The 17,570-nt window shown below is 42.8% G+C and overlaps 1 protein-coding gene across 1 annotated transcript in view; it reads right to left on the reverse strand.

Annotated features, from left to right (window-relative positions):
- The window catches only part of GTF2F2 (general transcription factor IIF subunit 2), a 933,714-nt gene that overhangs the window by 670,987 nt on the left and 245,157 nt on the right, over window positions 1-17,570 (reverse strand). The window contains exon 4 of the mRNA XM_086935014.1: window positions 2,509-2,650. Coding sequence (XP_086791140.1) covers window positions 2,509-2,650 — 142 coding nt within the window. The remainder of the gene's footprint in view (window positions 1-2,508; window positions 2,651-17,570) is intronic.

The following is a 17,570-nucleotide window of genomic DNA, read 5'->3' on the forward strand; positions in this document are numbered from 1 at the left end:
CTATTTAGGCGGAACTACGTGGCTATAGGTGCTACATTTCTAATAAAGGGCTGGAATTAGCACAGGGATCAGGGCTCACTCAGACAATGCTGAATGCACCCTCATTCAGATAGTGTATGCTTCCTGCTGGTGCCTGCCAAATCCACTGACATGCGTGACATCAAGATAAGAACTGCACCTACAAGCATGAACACGCCATCGCCAGAGAAATGACTTGGGCAGATGCACACCTCGCTTTCTTTGGATCCTTTTTTCTATGCCAGGCTTAAAAGTGCCCAAAGCCACTGGGCTAGAGTTCTAGATGAGAAGTTAAAGGAAAAAATAATATTGTGACAGAAAGTCTTAAATGCTACGAAAGAACATCAAACACTTAGACGTTTCAAATCACATAAAGGACTATATGGCAACACAACAAGCCAGATAGGAAAACAAAAGAAGAGGAGCAAAATGAGAAAACCCCTTTCTTATTCCGTAGGGCATAACTGTACATGTTTTGCTCATGGGGTTGCTATGAAAGGTACAAAATGATGAGGACGTCATCTTTCACCCACCTAATAAAAACCATCCCAGAGAAAAGAGGAAGTCATATACTGTCTCACTTAAAATAGTTCTTCTCAGTCTTTTGTATTCATTTTTTCCATTTGCATAGTTTTAACTTGAGCTTAATACACATTAACCAATGAGACTCCGCACTCTGACTCTCTGATCTTGTATCAAGGATTGATTGGCGCTCTTCTTCACTACTACAAGTTTGAAGTCAGCAATCTGAGTCGAGACTGAATTGCTCGTGTCTAGCAAGGTATCTTTCTGTAGGTCTGCGGTTTCCTCTCTCTTTTGAGGAGACTGATAGTACAGGTTGCCATGCAACACTTGTAATTAAACAGTCCATGAACAATTTCTAATGGAGCAGAAATTCATAAGGATCTTTTGGGCTCTTGTAGCTGTATATTATCGGCACAACAGTTTCATGATTCGGACTGAAGAGAGGTCACACATATCAGCTAGAGCAGCGATCCCCACCATGAAAAGACATTGTCCAGGTGTACATTATGGGCTAGCACAAACTAAAAAACTACAGTACAAACAGAGTCCACTAAAGTTGAAAAACAAGAGTATTTAAACACATCAGACTGGCTAGTGCAAATTTAACAAGCGCGATATTGAAAGCGTTTGTTTATTTAGTAATATGAGCCAAGATCACGATAAAGGAGATATGCAGCTGGCACAATGCGCACCGCTGCTCGCTGCCGAGCCCCCTAGGCCAGGGGAGTTAAAGTTAAAAGGAAAGGCAGGCCATGCAGCCATCTTTGGCCATTTGCGGGCTTTCATTACTGAAAGCCACACGTAAAGGCCAATAGAATTTGTGGGAGTTGGCCAACTCCAACAGAGAAGTTTAAGAAAAGTGTGGAGTGCTCACAAGAAGCCTCCAACAGAGCAGTGCATGCGCTAGGCTCGACCTAATAAAGGCTTCATATCCTCACAGTAGATGGTATCTGTTTCAATGCCTGGATATTGGAATTGTATCCCTTCCTTCAAAATGGAATTACGTATTTATACTAGGAATTATATGTTATGGACTAGCACCGCTTGTAGTTCAAATAATCTCATGAAATATATGGATTTTATCTAAATAATACACACAAACAGAAAATCAGGATCTTGTCGCACTACATGTAGGCATCTTAAAATCTCATCAAATGGACGTCTGTTACACCCTCGAAGTAGAGGAGGAACTCGTCTAGTAGCTGATTGAAGGTATATTTCATTTTCATATCATTGCAAGTGAGGAGTTTAAACATTGAATAATATCATGCCCTTATTGCTATCTGAATATCAGTATCTTACTCATTCTTACTCATCCTCTGCATATCCCTTTTATACTCCATTATTACACATTGGAATCTATTACCCTCACTTTAGTAGCTCTCTCCTTTTCAGGATCCAAGTCTATCTCTGTAGATCAAGATCTTACACTCTCAGAGTACTGCTACCTCAAACCTTTATATAAGGCATATCTTGTGGGTTAGTGTGTGCTACTATTACTTAACGGTTTAATTGCAATACGACTGCTACTACTCTGTTCTTGGGGGTATGCACAGTTGCATTAGCTATAAGAGCAGACAGAGAGAGAGTATGTGAGTAATACACAATAACCAAGATAATGTCACATGTATTTTAACAGACTTTCATTTTATTAATACACATACAAACTAAATAGCATAATAAGAATATATGTTTACAGCAGAGAAACATCGTCTCCATCGATGGCTTTCTCACGCACCTGCATGTAAAGTCCTTTACGTTTCTTCATGCCATCATTATCGTCATGCTTCTAACAGTTGAGCACTCAAGTACATACCACACATTGTCTCAGCTACAACTCTTGCAAGGAGCTTAGATGTATACAAGACTACACACATAGAACAATACAACAACAAAGCATGTCATAATTGTATTACATGCATTACTTTAACACATGTAGGCATCTAGATTATTAAATCAGTTTACCTGAAGAGCTTTCTGTAAACACGGTTAGCGTCTGCCCTACACTTTGTAAAACAAATGGGTGTTCTCTGGGTGCACTGACTGAAGCAAGCTTTCCAGTGGCATCATGAATACTTGCAAGTTCTTCATTCAAAGTAAAGGATACCTGGAATAAATTATGTAATTTATTGACAACTTAATAAAAATAATCTAAATATTGTGATAACGTTTTGTCTGTGATTTTTGAACTTCTGTCAACTCATTTATCATGAAGGAAACAAATTAAGCTATTTTCACTATTTAGCTTGTTAAGATAACTTGTTCATGTTTTTACATAAAACAAATAATACTGGTTATTAGCCTAATAAAGTTACGTGGGTGCAGCTTCCGCACACAACCTAAAAGGTACCAAAATTGGACATACCATGATTTCAACAGGACTATAAGAAAGACAAACCACTAAAAGAAGTGTAAAAGCAAAGGCTCAAGCAGAGTAGGCTTGGAGGTACATCAAAATAAAATTAACATAGGGCAACATCTCAAGCAAACACAGAACTATTGCAAGGTTTAGAAGATTTCAGATTATTATTAAAGACGAGTCCATTTTTGTGCAAACAGCTCACAAAATCCAGTAGCTGGAGGAATTCATCAGTCAAATCAAAGCAACATTTTTTCACTTGACTGATTCTTGAAACCTCATTGGAGCCTGAGATAAACTGCACCAAAAGTGTCTTAGCCATAAACAGCTAGCAGTGAAGTAGAAGGGGCAACCATGTTGTTAAATGAAACTTGACTTCCTGAAGCTTCATTTTAAACTGGCCCAGTGGTTTCCAAGTGACAAAGTACCTTTACTACCACTGCCGCAAAATCATAATCTTGCACCACATTTAAGATAGTTATCAAACACCTCAACCTGAAGAGGGCAGTGCTACGGTTGACAGAAAAGAGTAAGGGACACCCACACAGCGACACTGCACCTCACATAGTTTCGCTGCGCAATCTAATAATTTCTTTTAAGTGCTCTAGCAACAAATGAATCGCGTGATCTTTTCTATCACTACTTATCAAAATGTCGCATGGGCAAAATGACTCAAAGTGTCAGCTACAAAATTACATTGCTTACAAAGATTAAAAAAGCACTGAAGCTGTAAAGTAATGATACGGGCATGCTGTCCATTAAGATCATCTGTTGATGAAATTTGCTGGATCATAGCCAAGATGGGCTGTGCTACAGTGTGCTATGAAGAAAGACCACATGTAGCTTAATATAGGGCACTAGGGGAGGGGCCCTGCAACAGTCACTTCAAGTGCAACCATTAAGTACAACAGTGAGTCCAGCTTGCAACATGGCAATCTCATGGGATTCCCAACTGATGACCAGTCCCTGTACCACTTTTGAACACTCACCAAGACTGTTCTGGTATGCCAGTGATGCAGAATCTCTCCATCATAACACTGACCATCGCCAAATCCCATCACACCCGAAAAAAATCAGAGGACATGTGACACTCTAGTAAAAGGCATGCAACGCTCTCATCGCCATTTACACTGAGCACCAGAAACTGAAATCAGAAGGCCCGGTGGACCAATGCAAGATAAAATTGAAACCGCCACCACCCTTGCACCAACCACCCATGCACCCTCCTCCACTTTTAACATCTATTAATATGAGGACATGGGTCGCCACACAAACACCTTGGGTAAGATTTTTGCCACTTAAGATCCAAGGTCAGGGATCCTTATGAACCATATCATTTGAGTTTTTATTGAGATTTCAAGAGTAGAATTATGTTATCTCACTTATAATGAGATAGCCAGGACTTCAACAGATAATCACGGCCATCAATGTCAACCACTCAGGGAGCTAAGAGATTAAAGGAATATGCTACTTACCAGTATGCATCTGTTCTTGGCATGTAGGGCTGCTGACATTCATATCTGTGCATAGATCGCCGCCTAGTGTTGGGTCTGGATGATTGCACTTTGTTGTCCTGGAAGAGTCTTCGAAGTATCACAAGATAGGCGACTCCTCCCATGGACTACAGTGCGCATGGGCATCCTCTCCATCCTCAGATTGTTTTTCGCCATTGTGGCAGAGATGGAGATAGTAAAGTAAGAGATGGCCATGCAAAAGACAATGCTGCAGCTGCTACAGGCACCGGGGAGGAGGGTGGGCGATATGAATGTCAGCAGCCCTACATGCCAAGAACAGATGCATACTGGTAAGTAGCATATTCCGTTCAAGGCATGTGGGCTGCTGAATTTATATCTGTGCATAGACTGTATAGCAGTATCTCCTCAAGCGGTGGTTACCTGTGCCAGCTGCAGCAGTTTGAAAAAGAGTTTTTAGGACAGCTTGGCCTACAGCAGCTGCTGCTTTGCTTGCACACCTACACAGTAGTGTTTTGTGAAAGTGTGTATGGTAGTCCATGTGGCTGCCCTACATATGTCTTCACGAGGAATATTCCCTAGGAAAGCCATGGATGCCCCCATTTTTTCTTGTAGAGTGTGCTCTTGGGGGGACGGTTAAAGTGCGTTTGGCTTTTTGATAGCATATTAGAATGCATTTAACTATCCATCTGGCTATTCCTATCTTTGATTTTGGATTCCCTTTATGTTGTGGTGAAAAAGCAACAAATAATTACTTTGTCTTTCTAAATGATTTTGTTCTGTCCACATAGTAAAGCAGAGCTCTCTTGACGCCCAGTGCGTGTAGGGCTCTTTCAGCTACCGACTGGGGATTTTGAAAGAACACTGGCAGTTCTATCGATTGATTATTATGGAAATTTGATACGACTTTTGGCATAAACTTAGGGTTTGTTCTAAGAACTACCCTGTTAGCGTGTACTTGCATGAAAGGTTCTTGAATTGTTAGTGCTTGTAATTAGCTAACTCGTCTGAGTGAGGTAATGGCAATCAAGAAAGCCACCTTCCACGTTAAGAATTGCAGTTCGCATGAGTGTAGAGGTTTGAAAGGAGGTCCCATAAGTCTGGTAAGTATTATATTTAAATTCCAGACTGGGGAAGGAGGGTGTCTTGGAGGGATCACCCTTTTAAGACCCTCCATAAGAGCCTTGATTGCTGGTACTCTAAATAGTGAAAGGTGTTGCCTGTTTTGAAGGTATGCTGCTATAGCAGCTAGGTGTAGCCTTATTGAAGAGTATGCTAGGTTGCATCTTTGAAGATGCAGCAGGTAACCTATAATGTTTTGTATGGAAGCATCTAATGGGTTTATTTGGTTATTGTTGCAGTAAATAACAAATCTTTTCCATTTAGCTGCATAGCATGCTCTAGTAGTTGGCCGTCTTGCCTCCTTGATAATGTTCTTGCAATCAGGAGGCAAGTTAAGGTATCCGAACTCTAAGACTTCAAGAGCCAGATCGCTAGGTTCATCTGATTGGGATCTAGGTGCCTGATTTCTCCATGGTTCTGAGTTAGAAGATGGGGTGCGAGGCACAGCCTTTGATGAGGAGCTACTGAAAGCTCCAGGAACGTTGTGTACCATGGTTGTCTCGCCCATGTGGGAGCAACTAGGATTAGCGTGACTGTTGCCACAGTTTGCGTGCCACCAGCGGAATCAGCGGTGCTGGGGGAAAAGCGTACGCAAATCTGCCTGACCAGTTCATCCATATCGCATTGCCCTGTGACAATGGATGTGGGAACCTGGCGGCAACGTACTGGCATTTTGAGTTTTCTTTGTGGCAAACAGGTCTATTTCTGGGTGACCCCACTCTTTGAAGAATGGCTGGAGAACTTGGGGGAGGGGGTGAATCTTCCATTCGTGTAGTTGTTGGCTGTGCCTGCTGAGCAGGTCTGCTATCTGATTGTCTTTCCCTGGAAGGTGTTCTGCTAGGAGAAAGATGTATTTTGGAACTGCCCACTTCCATATGCTTTGCGCCAAGTGGGACAGCTGTGGAGAGTGTGTTCCTCCTTGTTTCTGGATATAGTACATTGTGGTCATGTTGTCCGTCCGGATCAACACAGTCTTGCTGTACACGTATTTCTGGAATGCTTTCAGGGCTAGGAATATCGCTAACAACTCTAGTTGGTTGATATGCAGTTTCTTTTGCTTGGTTGTCCAGAGCCCTTGTACTGTGTAGTGAAGGAGGTGGGCTCCCCAGCCTGTCAGTAATGCGTCCGCTGTTAGTAGTAGTTGTGGAACCGGCTCTTGGAACAGTCGCCCCTTGTTTTGTGGGTTCCACCACTGCAGAGAGTTGTGAGCGCGACTGTCCACCAACACTAGGTCTTTTAGTTGTCCTTAAGCCTGGTTCCAATTGCCGTGCTAGGCATTCCTGCAATGGACGCATTTGAAGTCTGGAATGGGGGACAATGAATATGCAGGAGGCCATCATGCCTATGAGCTGCATGAAGACTCGAGCTGGCAGAGAGTGTTGTGGCCGAAATTTGCGAATGAGCATCTGCATGCTGACTATCCTAGCTGAATTTGGGTATGCCTTTGCCACTGAGGTATCTATAGTGGCTCCCAGATGTTGTTGTATGTGGGATGGTTGCAGATGTGATTTTGGGTAGTTTATCGAGAAGCCTAGGCTGTATAGCAGCTGGAGTGTTTGGGATGTGTTTTCTGCACATTGTTGGTACGATATTGCTTGTATTAGCCAATCGTCCAGGTATAGGAACACATGAATGTGTTGTCTCCTGAGATGTGCTGCTACTGTCGCTAAGCATTTTGTAAACACTCTTGGAGCTGTGGTTACCCCGAAGGGCAAGACCTTGAATTGGTAGTGTTGACCTTCTATTGTGAACCTGAGATATTTTCTGTGAGCTGGATGGATGGGTATGTGAAAATATGCATCCTTGAGGTCCAATGTTGCTAGGAAGTCTCCTTGCTGTAGTAGTGGAAGCACTTGCTGTAGTGTGATCATATGGAAGTGCTCTGACAGTATGCATTGATTTAGGGGTCTGAGGTCCAATATCGGTCTTAGGGAACCGTCCTTCTTGGGAATAAGGAAGTATAGGGAATATACTCCTGTCCATTTATGTTGGAAAGGGACTGGCTCTAGGGCCCCTTTTTCCAGCATGCATTTCACCTCTTGTTGTAGCAGGGTGATGTGTTCTTTGGACATAGGACGGTGTCTGGATGGAATGTTTGGGGGGGTAGAAGTGAGTTCCAGTCAATAACCATACTGGATGATTTATATCACCCACCTGTCCGTGGCAATTACATTCCAGACAGGTAGGAATTGTTGGAGTCTGCCTCCGACCGGTTTTAGGTGGTCCGGAGGTAGAGTGATGAAGTCACTGTTTTGTGGCAGTGGAGGCTCTGGTGTTATTGCCTCCACGTCCTCTTCCCTTATTATGGTTTCCCCGATAACCTCCTCTGTTGGAGTTTTTGGTAAAGGAACTTTGTGTGTTGCCTTTGTATGATGATTATGTTTGGGTAGTATTGCCTCGTGTAGCTGCCCTGTATGAGGAGTGTCGAAAAAAACTTCTGTGTTGCTGAAACTGTAATGCTCCCATTGACTTTGCGGTTTCTGTGTCCTTTTTAATTTTATCTAAAATGGTGTCGACAGCAGGGCCAAAAAGGAAGTCTTGGTTGACTGGCTGATTAAGGATGGTTCTTAAAGCCTGAAATACGCAGCCATGCATGTCATCTTAGTAAAACACTAGTGTTAATAGACCTGGTTGTGATGAACTTTCCCTCCTGTATGAGGTCATCAGGTTGGGCTTTAAAAGGCTCAGGTAGGTGTTGCATTAAGCTTTCAAGCTGGCAGTAGTGTGCCCTGTCGTAACAAGCTAGCAGAGCTTGTGTATTGGCAATCCTCCATGAATTGGAGGCCTGTGCTGCTACCCTTTTACCTGAGGCTTCTAGTATCTTGGACTCCTTATCGGGGGGAGGGGCTTCCCCCGTTGTCTGTGAGTTAGCCCTTTTTCGTGCATTAGCCATGACTAGTGAGTCTAATGGTAATTGCCCTCTGATGTAGGTAGGGTCTGTAGGGGCAGTTCTATACTTTTTCTCAATCCTGGGATTGCTTACCCGTGCCCTGGCTGTATCCTTAAATATGTCAAGTTGGTGTTTTAACACTACCTTTAGCATAGGAAGTGTTCTGACACTTTTGTCCGAAGTAGGGAAGGTGTCAAATAAGAAGTCTACCTCTACAGGGTCATTATGCATATCTACATTGTGGCACTGTGCTGCCCTGTCTATTAATTGGTTGAAGACAATGGTGTCATCAGTGGGTGAAGGCTTAGTTGGATAATAGGAGACATCAGGGATGGGATGGGTGTTATAAGGGTCAGTTGGCTCCTCCCATGGTTCGGTTTGTGGCTCAGGATCCTGTGGATAGTCATAATCAGGCTGAGGATCCTCCCCTGTGTTCCCCTCATTGTCCCAATAGTGAGAAGGAGGGTAAGGAGGAAAAGGAGTAGTAGGCATAATGGGATAGAATGGAATGAAGGGTCTAGATGGAGAAGTCCCAAAGTCCTTCTTTTATAGGGGAATGAGAGTCAGTGTCCAGTGGCCTATTTTTCCTGTGCAGGATTGTCACTTTACCAGTCTCTGGATTAATATATATTTTTGCCTGGTCGTCTGCTGGATCGGGATGGAAGAGTTCTTCCTCTATTGTTCTTGGTTGTGACTTTTTTGGGTCGACGACACCTTCGGCTTCGACGACTTTTGGTGGCTTAGTACTTTTCTTTGGCTCGGGCCCTTTTTTCGGGTCGACCGGGTCTTTTGGTTCGATACGTTTCTTGTGCTCGACACGCTTATTTGGTTGACTGTCCTTTCCTGAGTCGATGGTCTTTTTAGGATCGACTGGTGTGTTTGGAGCACTGGTCTTCGGGTCGATAGCCTTCTCCAGCTGGATTATAGGCTTCGTTACGGCACCCTTCCCGTCGGCGACCTTCTTTGGTTCGGCGACTTTTGGCACAGCCGGCCTTTTCGGCTCGACGTCCTTTTTTGTGTCGGCACCCTTCGGCTTGTCGTCCTTTTTTGGGCTCGACGGCTTGTTTCGGGTCGGCGCCCTTCGGCTCGGCGGCCTTTTTCGGCTCTATGTTTTTCTTGGGGTCGACGCCTTTAGGCTGTACGTTTTTCTTGGGGGTCGACGGCCTTCGGGTCGACGACCTTTTTAGGCTCTGGAACCTTCTTTGGGATTGCGGTACTTGGCCCTTGGGTCTCTGAAGGTTTCGGTTTCGGAACCGAGCCGGATGGCGTGGCTGGCGAATGTTTCTTTGGATCTTGGCTAAGGCCTTTTGGCGATGCCTCGACCGGAGCCTTTGGTAACCGGGTAATTGGTGTCGGGGGCAGTGTACTCACGATTTGCCCTGGTGGGATCTCGTCACGGAGTTCGAGTTGTCCTCGACGGTGACGATCTCTAGGTCCGAATCTGGAGCTTCTTGAAGTTCCTGGTCATCATCGAAGATGTTGTCTGGTTCCAGTGCCTGTGGCTGCATCTCTTGCCTAGCGGCCCGTCGATTCCGTATGGTTTTCTTCGACCGAAACTGGGCGCAGGCTGAGCAGGTTTCTTACTTATGGTCTGGAGAAAGGCACTTGTTGCATACTTGATGCTTGTCAGTATGCAGGAACTTGGAGTGGCATTGTGGGCATCTTTTAAACTGGCTCCTTTCCATCGACAGCAGGCCCACGTGATGTCGAAAAGGCCCAACGGCCCGTGTCGACAACCGATTCGAGATGGAAAGCTTTATCGAGTCAAGAGGTACCGAGCGAGAACAATACCGCCGAATTCGAAGGCCTTTTGGCCTTTATAAAAGTTTTGTTTCGATTCCGAAGTTGGAGTGTAGGAATAACATCCAAACCCAATGGCGGAAAAAAACAATCTGAGGATGGAGAGGATGCCCATGCACACTGTAGTCCAGGGGAGGAGTCACCTATCTGGTGATACTTCGAAGACTCTTCCAGGACCACAAAGTGCAATCATCCGGACCCAACACTAGGCGGCGATCTATGCACAGATATGAATTCAGCAGCCCACATGCCTCGAACATTAGCGTTAAGGTTCATCATGGCATGGGCTTTGCCACAGTCCAGTTCAAAACCTTAGTATTAATCTCTTAAAGGGAAACTCACTAGTCTTAAACAAAATTAACTGTGTAGTTCTGGGAGGAAGTCCTTTAGAGGCAATGAAATGCACAAGGTCCAAGGTCCCGAAAAAAAAAAAAAAAAAAAAAAATCAGGAAATAAAAGCCCAGGGATGGAAGAATCGACTGAATTACCTAAAGGATTGAGTGAGGGGAATAGTAGTAAGGCAGCACCAACAGGAACCAAAAAACCAGTAAAAGGAAATACTAAATCATTGAATTTAACCCCACAGTCAGCGACGACGTCTACAAAGTCAGTGGGTACAAAAGGAGGATCAGCAGTTTCAAAGTCGATTAAGGACTTTTTAGGGAAACATTTTAAAGGGAATGAGTAATCTGAGAAGGAGTAGAGCATTGCAGAGACTCCCCTAATCATAGAGGATCCGGCAGCTCTAAGCTTGGAATCTCTGAATCAAACGAACTTTAACATCACAGAGATTTCTAAGGAACCACATTTATCCTCCTCGCCAAGGTTATTCCGGTCATTGTTAAGTCATGACATTGGTAGAAGTGGGTGGTGGAAGAAGGTGCCCCACAAAGTAAATGTTTCTGCGAGGGAGACCATAATCAAAGGAAAGACTGTTCGAATGTAAAAGGATGTCTGGAAAATTCCTATGTTGCTCGATCTAACTTAACATGTCCATCATTGCATAGTCTGGAGGTTACAGGATCCTCCAGCGTATCAATGTTAGAGGTTATGCTGATGCTCTAGAAAACCCGGCAGGTTATTTTAGAGGTTTCAGTTTTAAATAATGAAATTTAAAAAAACACAAAGTAAGCAATTTAAGATTCTGACTGGGGAGCTGACACAAATTAAAGGTCTAATGCCCTCGTTAGTAAGGCCAGTAGAAGCCCTTCAGGAAATAATAGCTGGTGGGGAGGAAGAAGTTGCAAGGAATAACCAATCACAGAAGGATGAACCAACAGTATATATATCACGTTGCCCAATGATTTTAAAAAGATGCGGAGAAAGATAATAAACAATACATTCCGGGGGAAGAATGGGGAGGAAAGGTCCACCCAAGTGTCACCCCTTAATGCGACCGGTTAGAGGGAAAGGGGGAAAGTTAGAACAAAGGTCAAATGGTAAGGCAATGACTCCTGAGTCTAAAAAGATTATTTTTGCAGAATCCGGAGTAACTACCTGTAGTCCAGAGTTACAACCCAGATGGATAAAGGGAAAAAGAACCTCAAAAAGTGCAAATGATAGGAAACCTTCAGGGGAAAATAAAGAGGTAGTTGCAGAAAGAAGGTTGGGTACGTCCTCAGGTGGAGGGCCCAGCAACCCCAACTCTGATAGGGCCCCTAGGAAGAGTAGAATTGATGTGGTACATAGACAAAGAAGGGAAGAGAGGATAGATGGAAATCCACCAAGTTTAAATTTAGAAAGACGGGGGGACCTCTGGCTCTACTTGGAGCCTATAGGACAGAGAAAAGGTGGGAAAAGAGTTAGGAAACTAAACCCCCTAAATCGCTCCAAATCCTCTCCTCTTTTTCTAAATGCTCAAGCCTATGATACGTTAGCTCTGAAGACCTTAAAGAAGTTGGGTTTTTAATAAATACTAAAAGGGAAGAGGTAACCAAAATTCTACTTCACTCTGCATTAGTTAAAGAAGCCTTGGAAAAAGGCGAACCTGAGATGTTAAAAGAAGGCATTAGAATAATAAAAAAGAGAGAAAATGCAGACATATAAACGGGGGAAAGCTTTTCTCAGGAACCATGCTGGGTTGGGTGATCGGCAAATAAGAATGATCAACTCCGGATGGGGTAAGAAGGAAGATCTTGAAATCACAATAGCCCCTAAGCATCTAGGGTGGGATGATGATGTGCTGGTTGGGAATAGACAGAGAGCTTGCATATATGGAATGTGAAGAAATCTGAGTGATATTGACTGGGAGTTAGGGTCGTCGCACAGCCAGTCTATAGTATCCTGGAACGTTAATGGCTACAAAAGAATAGTGCTCCAGGGAAGTTAAAAAAAGATTCTAAAGAATACGGACATCGCGTATTTACAGGAGACTTGGCTGTGCGATGAAACCCCAATTACTGAAGGATTCACCTATCACGTAAAGCCAGCAAGAAAGAACACATCTGGCAGACCGTCGGGTGGGTCCGCTGACTCTAGTTTCTACAAAGATTGCTAGGAAAATAGAATCCCTTGAACATAAATGTAAGTGGGTGCTAGGTAGCAGAGTGTTGACATTGAATAATAATCTATGTTACGAAGGCATATTTATCGTCATTGTGTATATCCAGAAGGGAAAATGGAAAGTTTACAAGGTACACCTGGAAAGTCTAAAAAGGGATTTGGAGGGCCTTTGCAATGTATACCCGAGAGATGTGCTTTTGATTTTGGGTGATTTTAATCACAGACTAAACCCCTCGAAAAACAGACTCATGGTCTGGAGATTTGTTAAGAGCCTACAATATAGAGACCACCAAGTTCCCCAGCAGTGACATCTCGCCTCAAGATATGGCACTTGGACAACTGTTGGGCTCTTTAGGCCTGGTGTGTGTAAATGGAAGAAAGGATGCGAATAGACCAGCTAAGCGTACTTTTACAATAGGGCAGCAAATGTGTCCAATAGACTATATGTTTTTACAGGCTTGGAGCTTTGAACTAGTCAAACACTTCGAAGTAGTAGGGGTGGAAGGTAGTGATCATTACCCTTTACAGATGAAATTATATGCAAAAAGGGCACCTCGGAGACAAAAATTCATACAAGTACAAGTAGAATACCCAAAGCGACTTACAACTCGTATCACAGAAGAACATATAAAAAAAACGAAGGGAAGTCCAGCTGACATTCATACTTGAAAAATTGCTACCAGAAGAGGGTATTACCTGGTATGAAGTCATAATAAGACAATTGGTAGAATGTCTCAGGATAAAAATTAAATGGGGTAAACCTGGGTCAGTAAGTAAGGAAAAACTACATACTAATAATAAGCCTTGGTTTGACGCAAAGTAAAAGTTAGCATTAGGCAAAAGGAAATAAGCCTAAGAGGAGACACAATGACGATCTGTTACTTAGCCTCCAGAAATTAAGGATAAAATATAAAGCAATTATTAGAAATAAAAAAAGAACTTATAAGGACAGATGATGGGTGAATGTACTCGAGGTAATCGAAGAACAAAATGTGAAAGGCTTCTGGAAACTAGTACAAGAGAGAACTGGGAAAGTACTAGGGTCTTTACAGTGCTTGGTGCCGGAGGATAAGAGGGTGGATTATCTGAAGGAAATCTACAGGAAATGGCCAAGGATGGATGAAATAAATACCTTCGTATGGCCAGGTGTAAGGAAAGAAGTAAAAGAGCACTTCTCCCCAGCCATATTAGAAGTATAATATCCAGGTTAAACCTAACTCGAGCCGCCTGTCCAGATAATCTGCCGGCTGTGATTATAAAAACGAAGCCAGAGTGGTGGTCAGAGTTCTTTTGGAATATGTTCCAGGGGATTCTTAATACAGGGGTCATGCCAGATAGTTGGAAAGGGACAATTGTAAGACCTATACATAAAAAAGATGATGTAAACTCCCGTAAAAAATACAGTTTAATAAATCTCCTGGTCATAGGCGAAAAAGTGTTTGCTAAAGTAATCCTGAGTCTGCTCAAGGACTGGACAGAGGAAAAACAGATAGTGCCTTCAAAACAGGGTGGGTTTAAAGAGGGTCATTTGACGGTTGATCACGGTTTTGCTCTCTGGTCCATTGCGCAGAAGTCGATCGAGCAGAGGGGCAATTTGTTCTGCTGCTTTGTAGACTTCCACGCAGCTTTCGATCTGGTGAACAGGGAGCAGCTGTAGTCAACCTTGTTTGGGTACAAAATTCAAAACTATTTATTGGCCCTGATCTAAGCCCTGCACACGAAAAATTGGGCCTAGATAATCCTGGATGAGAACGGAGGATTGTTCAGGAGGATCCAGATTGGAAATGAGCTAAGACAGAGGTGCGTGCTTGCCCCCTTGCTTTTCTCCCTGTTTATAGGTGACCTGCCCTTAGAATTGAGAAACGTTAGAGGGGCCAGCCCGAAATTAGGAGGAAACCATATCCCCTGCTTATTATACGCAGATGATCTGGTCATTATGGATCAGACTGAGATTGGTCTGCAAAGAAAATTAAACATGTTTAAAGAATATTACCAAAATAAAAAACTAGTTGTGAACATGAAAAAGGACAAAATCCTGTGTTTTGAAAGAAGCAAAATAAAGTTCTCCTGGTATCTTGGCACTGTTGATTGAAAAAGTAACAGAAAACAGATATCTGGGGATGTGGTTCGCGAGTAGTCTCCATTGGCATACCCATCTAGATGCATTAAAAATGAGGGCTTCTGCTTCAGTGAAGGGATTAAAAAGATTTAATAGTATTTACGGTGAAATATCTGATAGACCGATGTTAAATGCCTATCAAGCAATGATCCCTCCACAATTTTTGTATGGCGCAGAGGTGCTCTATATAAGTGGCAAAAATAGATGGGATAAAAGGAGGGAAATATCCTTAAATGTTTGTTCATGCTGCCAAGTTAGTCTATGGTACAGGCTGCCAGATTAGAATTGTGGCCCACTGCATGGAGTATCATAGCCTGTAGGTCCTTGTAACGTTTTTGGCAGCGGCTAGGTTTGGGTGAGGACCAAAAAAATCTCACAGTGGTGCAAAAAAGAAATTGCCAACTGTGAACTGACCTGGGTAAAAGAGACGAGAGCCTCAATTAATGAAGCGTATGGTGTGTTAAACCTTAAGTGGGGCCCCCAGTCCCTTGAACCTAAGTTAAATAAGAAGGATCTGAGGAATCTGGGCTTAGAAGGGTCTCGAATCCTTGATCGAGAGTACTTATCACAGAAAAGTTCAGTCTACCATATGGCTTCAGAATGGAAAAATGATCTACATTATCCCCTATATCGACAGGTTAAACCCTTGTTGGACGTTAGATATACGAAGAGAGATTTTAGGCCAGATTTAAAAAAAATATGATACTAAAAGTAGGATGCAAGCTGAAAAGCTCCTAGTGGGAATGAGGCATTTAGATATAGCCTGTGCCATTGGTAAATATCTACATAAAGTTACAGAGTTCTTTAAATGTAAAGAGTATTAATGAAATAGAGATCTTTTAAGCGATAGGGAGTATGAGGTATTTATGGATAGAAGTATGGTGTAAGACATACTTGAAGGTCGATATGACCCACGAAAGGACAGCTTGTTTTTTAAAAGAACATTTTTAAAGATATGTATCTCTTATTTTAAGAATATGTAAATTAGAAGCATAAGAAATGTATTGTATATCCTATGGTTCTAATTGCTGATTTTATTGTTTGATATGCTGCTTAGTGTATACTTTTTGGTTGTAAAAAACTGAATAAAGTTTTATTGACTGACATTGACTGATTGGGTTTCAAAGCTGCTATTAAAAGTGAATTGATGCCAGTGGGAGCAAGCAACAAAACATTAAGAGTAATTTAGGAGCAAGGACAGAGGACGAGCTAGGACAGGAGGCCGGAAGGGTTAACTCAAGAGGGAATGGAGATCGCAAATTGGTGGGCCTTAAAATTAGACGGCAAAGAACTGAGAGGTGTAATGATTTGTGACGTTAACAAGAAGCTCATATTATCAAAAAATGTACTAACAAAAAGGGGAGAAGGCTGCCAAGCAGGCGGCTTGAGAAAGCAGTTCATACATGGGTGACAAGATGGGTGACAAGAAAACAGACTTGTCATTTCTGGTATGAAATTGCTGGATTTTTTTGGGTATGTCTGTAAAGGACTTTATGAAGTTTAAGGAAAGACAGACAGATGTCAAACATTTGAGAGTATTCTGTATAACTGGGCTGCTATGAATTACATGCACATTGATACCGGTTTAGGTCAAGGAGACCATTAAAGACATATTGAGTAGGAAAGGTACAGGGGTATAGTTTCAAATTGTGGTTCTTAATAAAAGAAAAAGGCCTTCTCACAAACCAAGTTAGCAGTCCATTAACAAGTTCCACTTGACATCCTTTCTCTCTTCCATGATGAGGGAAGCTAATCATTAATTTATGCCAAAGGATACAAAACTGTACGTCGTGCCAAGCTCTATCTTTGCTATGCACGGAAATTAAGAACCCGGCCATGGCCCTTACAGCCAGCTTGAAAGAATTCTGTTCCAAATGATTAAATGGGAGTCGGGCAGAATTTGTGAGAGGGCAGCAATGGGCATATAATATCAGGGAAAATATGAAACCAGTTACTTATATGTAATTATGGTTTGAAGGAGATCACACTGGCTCTGGGTAACTTACTTCCAGCCAAGGCACCTGGGCAAGATAGGAACCCTGGTGACCTATTTCGATCTGAACAAGCAGTTTGGGTACCCTACTTATGGTCATTATTCAATGCCATCCTAGAAGGCATGGCGCTGCCCCCGACCTGGACAGTGGCAGAAATCATCCCTATTTATAAAGAAGGTACACCACTTAACCAAGTTAACTACCGCCCAATAAGCCTCATAGATGTTACCCCAAATAAATGTGCCCGTGTACTTCTGGGCAGTCTGCCCTCCTGGTTAGAAGAACACGATGTATTAACACCTTTACAAGCTGGATTCAGGGCCAAGACCTCGACTATCAACCAGATCTTTAGATTTCAACTGATCCATTGGAAAACTGTGGTTTTAGAGGGTGGCAGCCTCTATCTCACATTTGTGAATATTAAATCCGCATTTGATATGGTTCAGCGAGATCAGCTATGGGGCATACTCCTTGATATGGGAGTACCAGATTATCTTTGTCATCAGCTGAAACGTCTGCACCAAGACAACTATGCGAGAATAAGATATGGCAAAAAAGGTGAATTGACTGCTCCCTTTCCTGTAGAGAAAGGGGTGAGACAAGGATGCGTTTTAGCCCGACACTGTTCTTCCTCTTTTTAAACGGCTTAATTGAAACCTTACTAGCAGGGAAAGACAGACGCACCGAGGTTGGGGAGCCGCAAAATTCCAGCACTTATGTTTGCGGCTGATATGCTGCTACTCTCTAAATCACCTATGGGTATGCAACG

This window comes from Lissotriton vulgaris, chromosome 8 (genome assembly GCF_964263255.1).
Source record: "Lissotriton vulgaris chromosome 8, aLisVul1.2, whole genome shotgun sequence".
NCBI classification, from domain to species: domain Eukaryota; kingdom Metazoa; phylum Chordata; class Amphibia; order Caudata; family Salamandridae; genus Lissotriton; species Lissotriton vulgaris.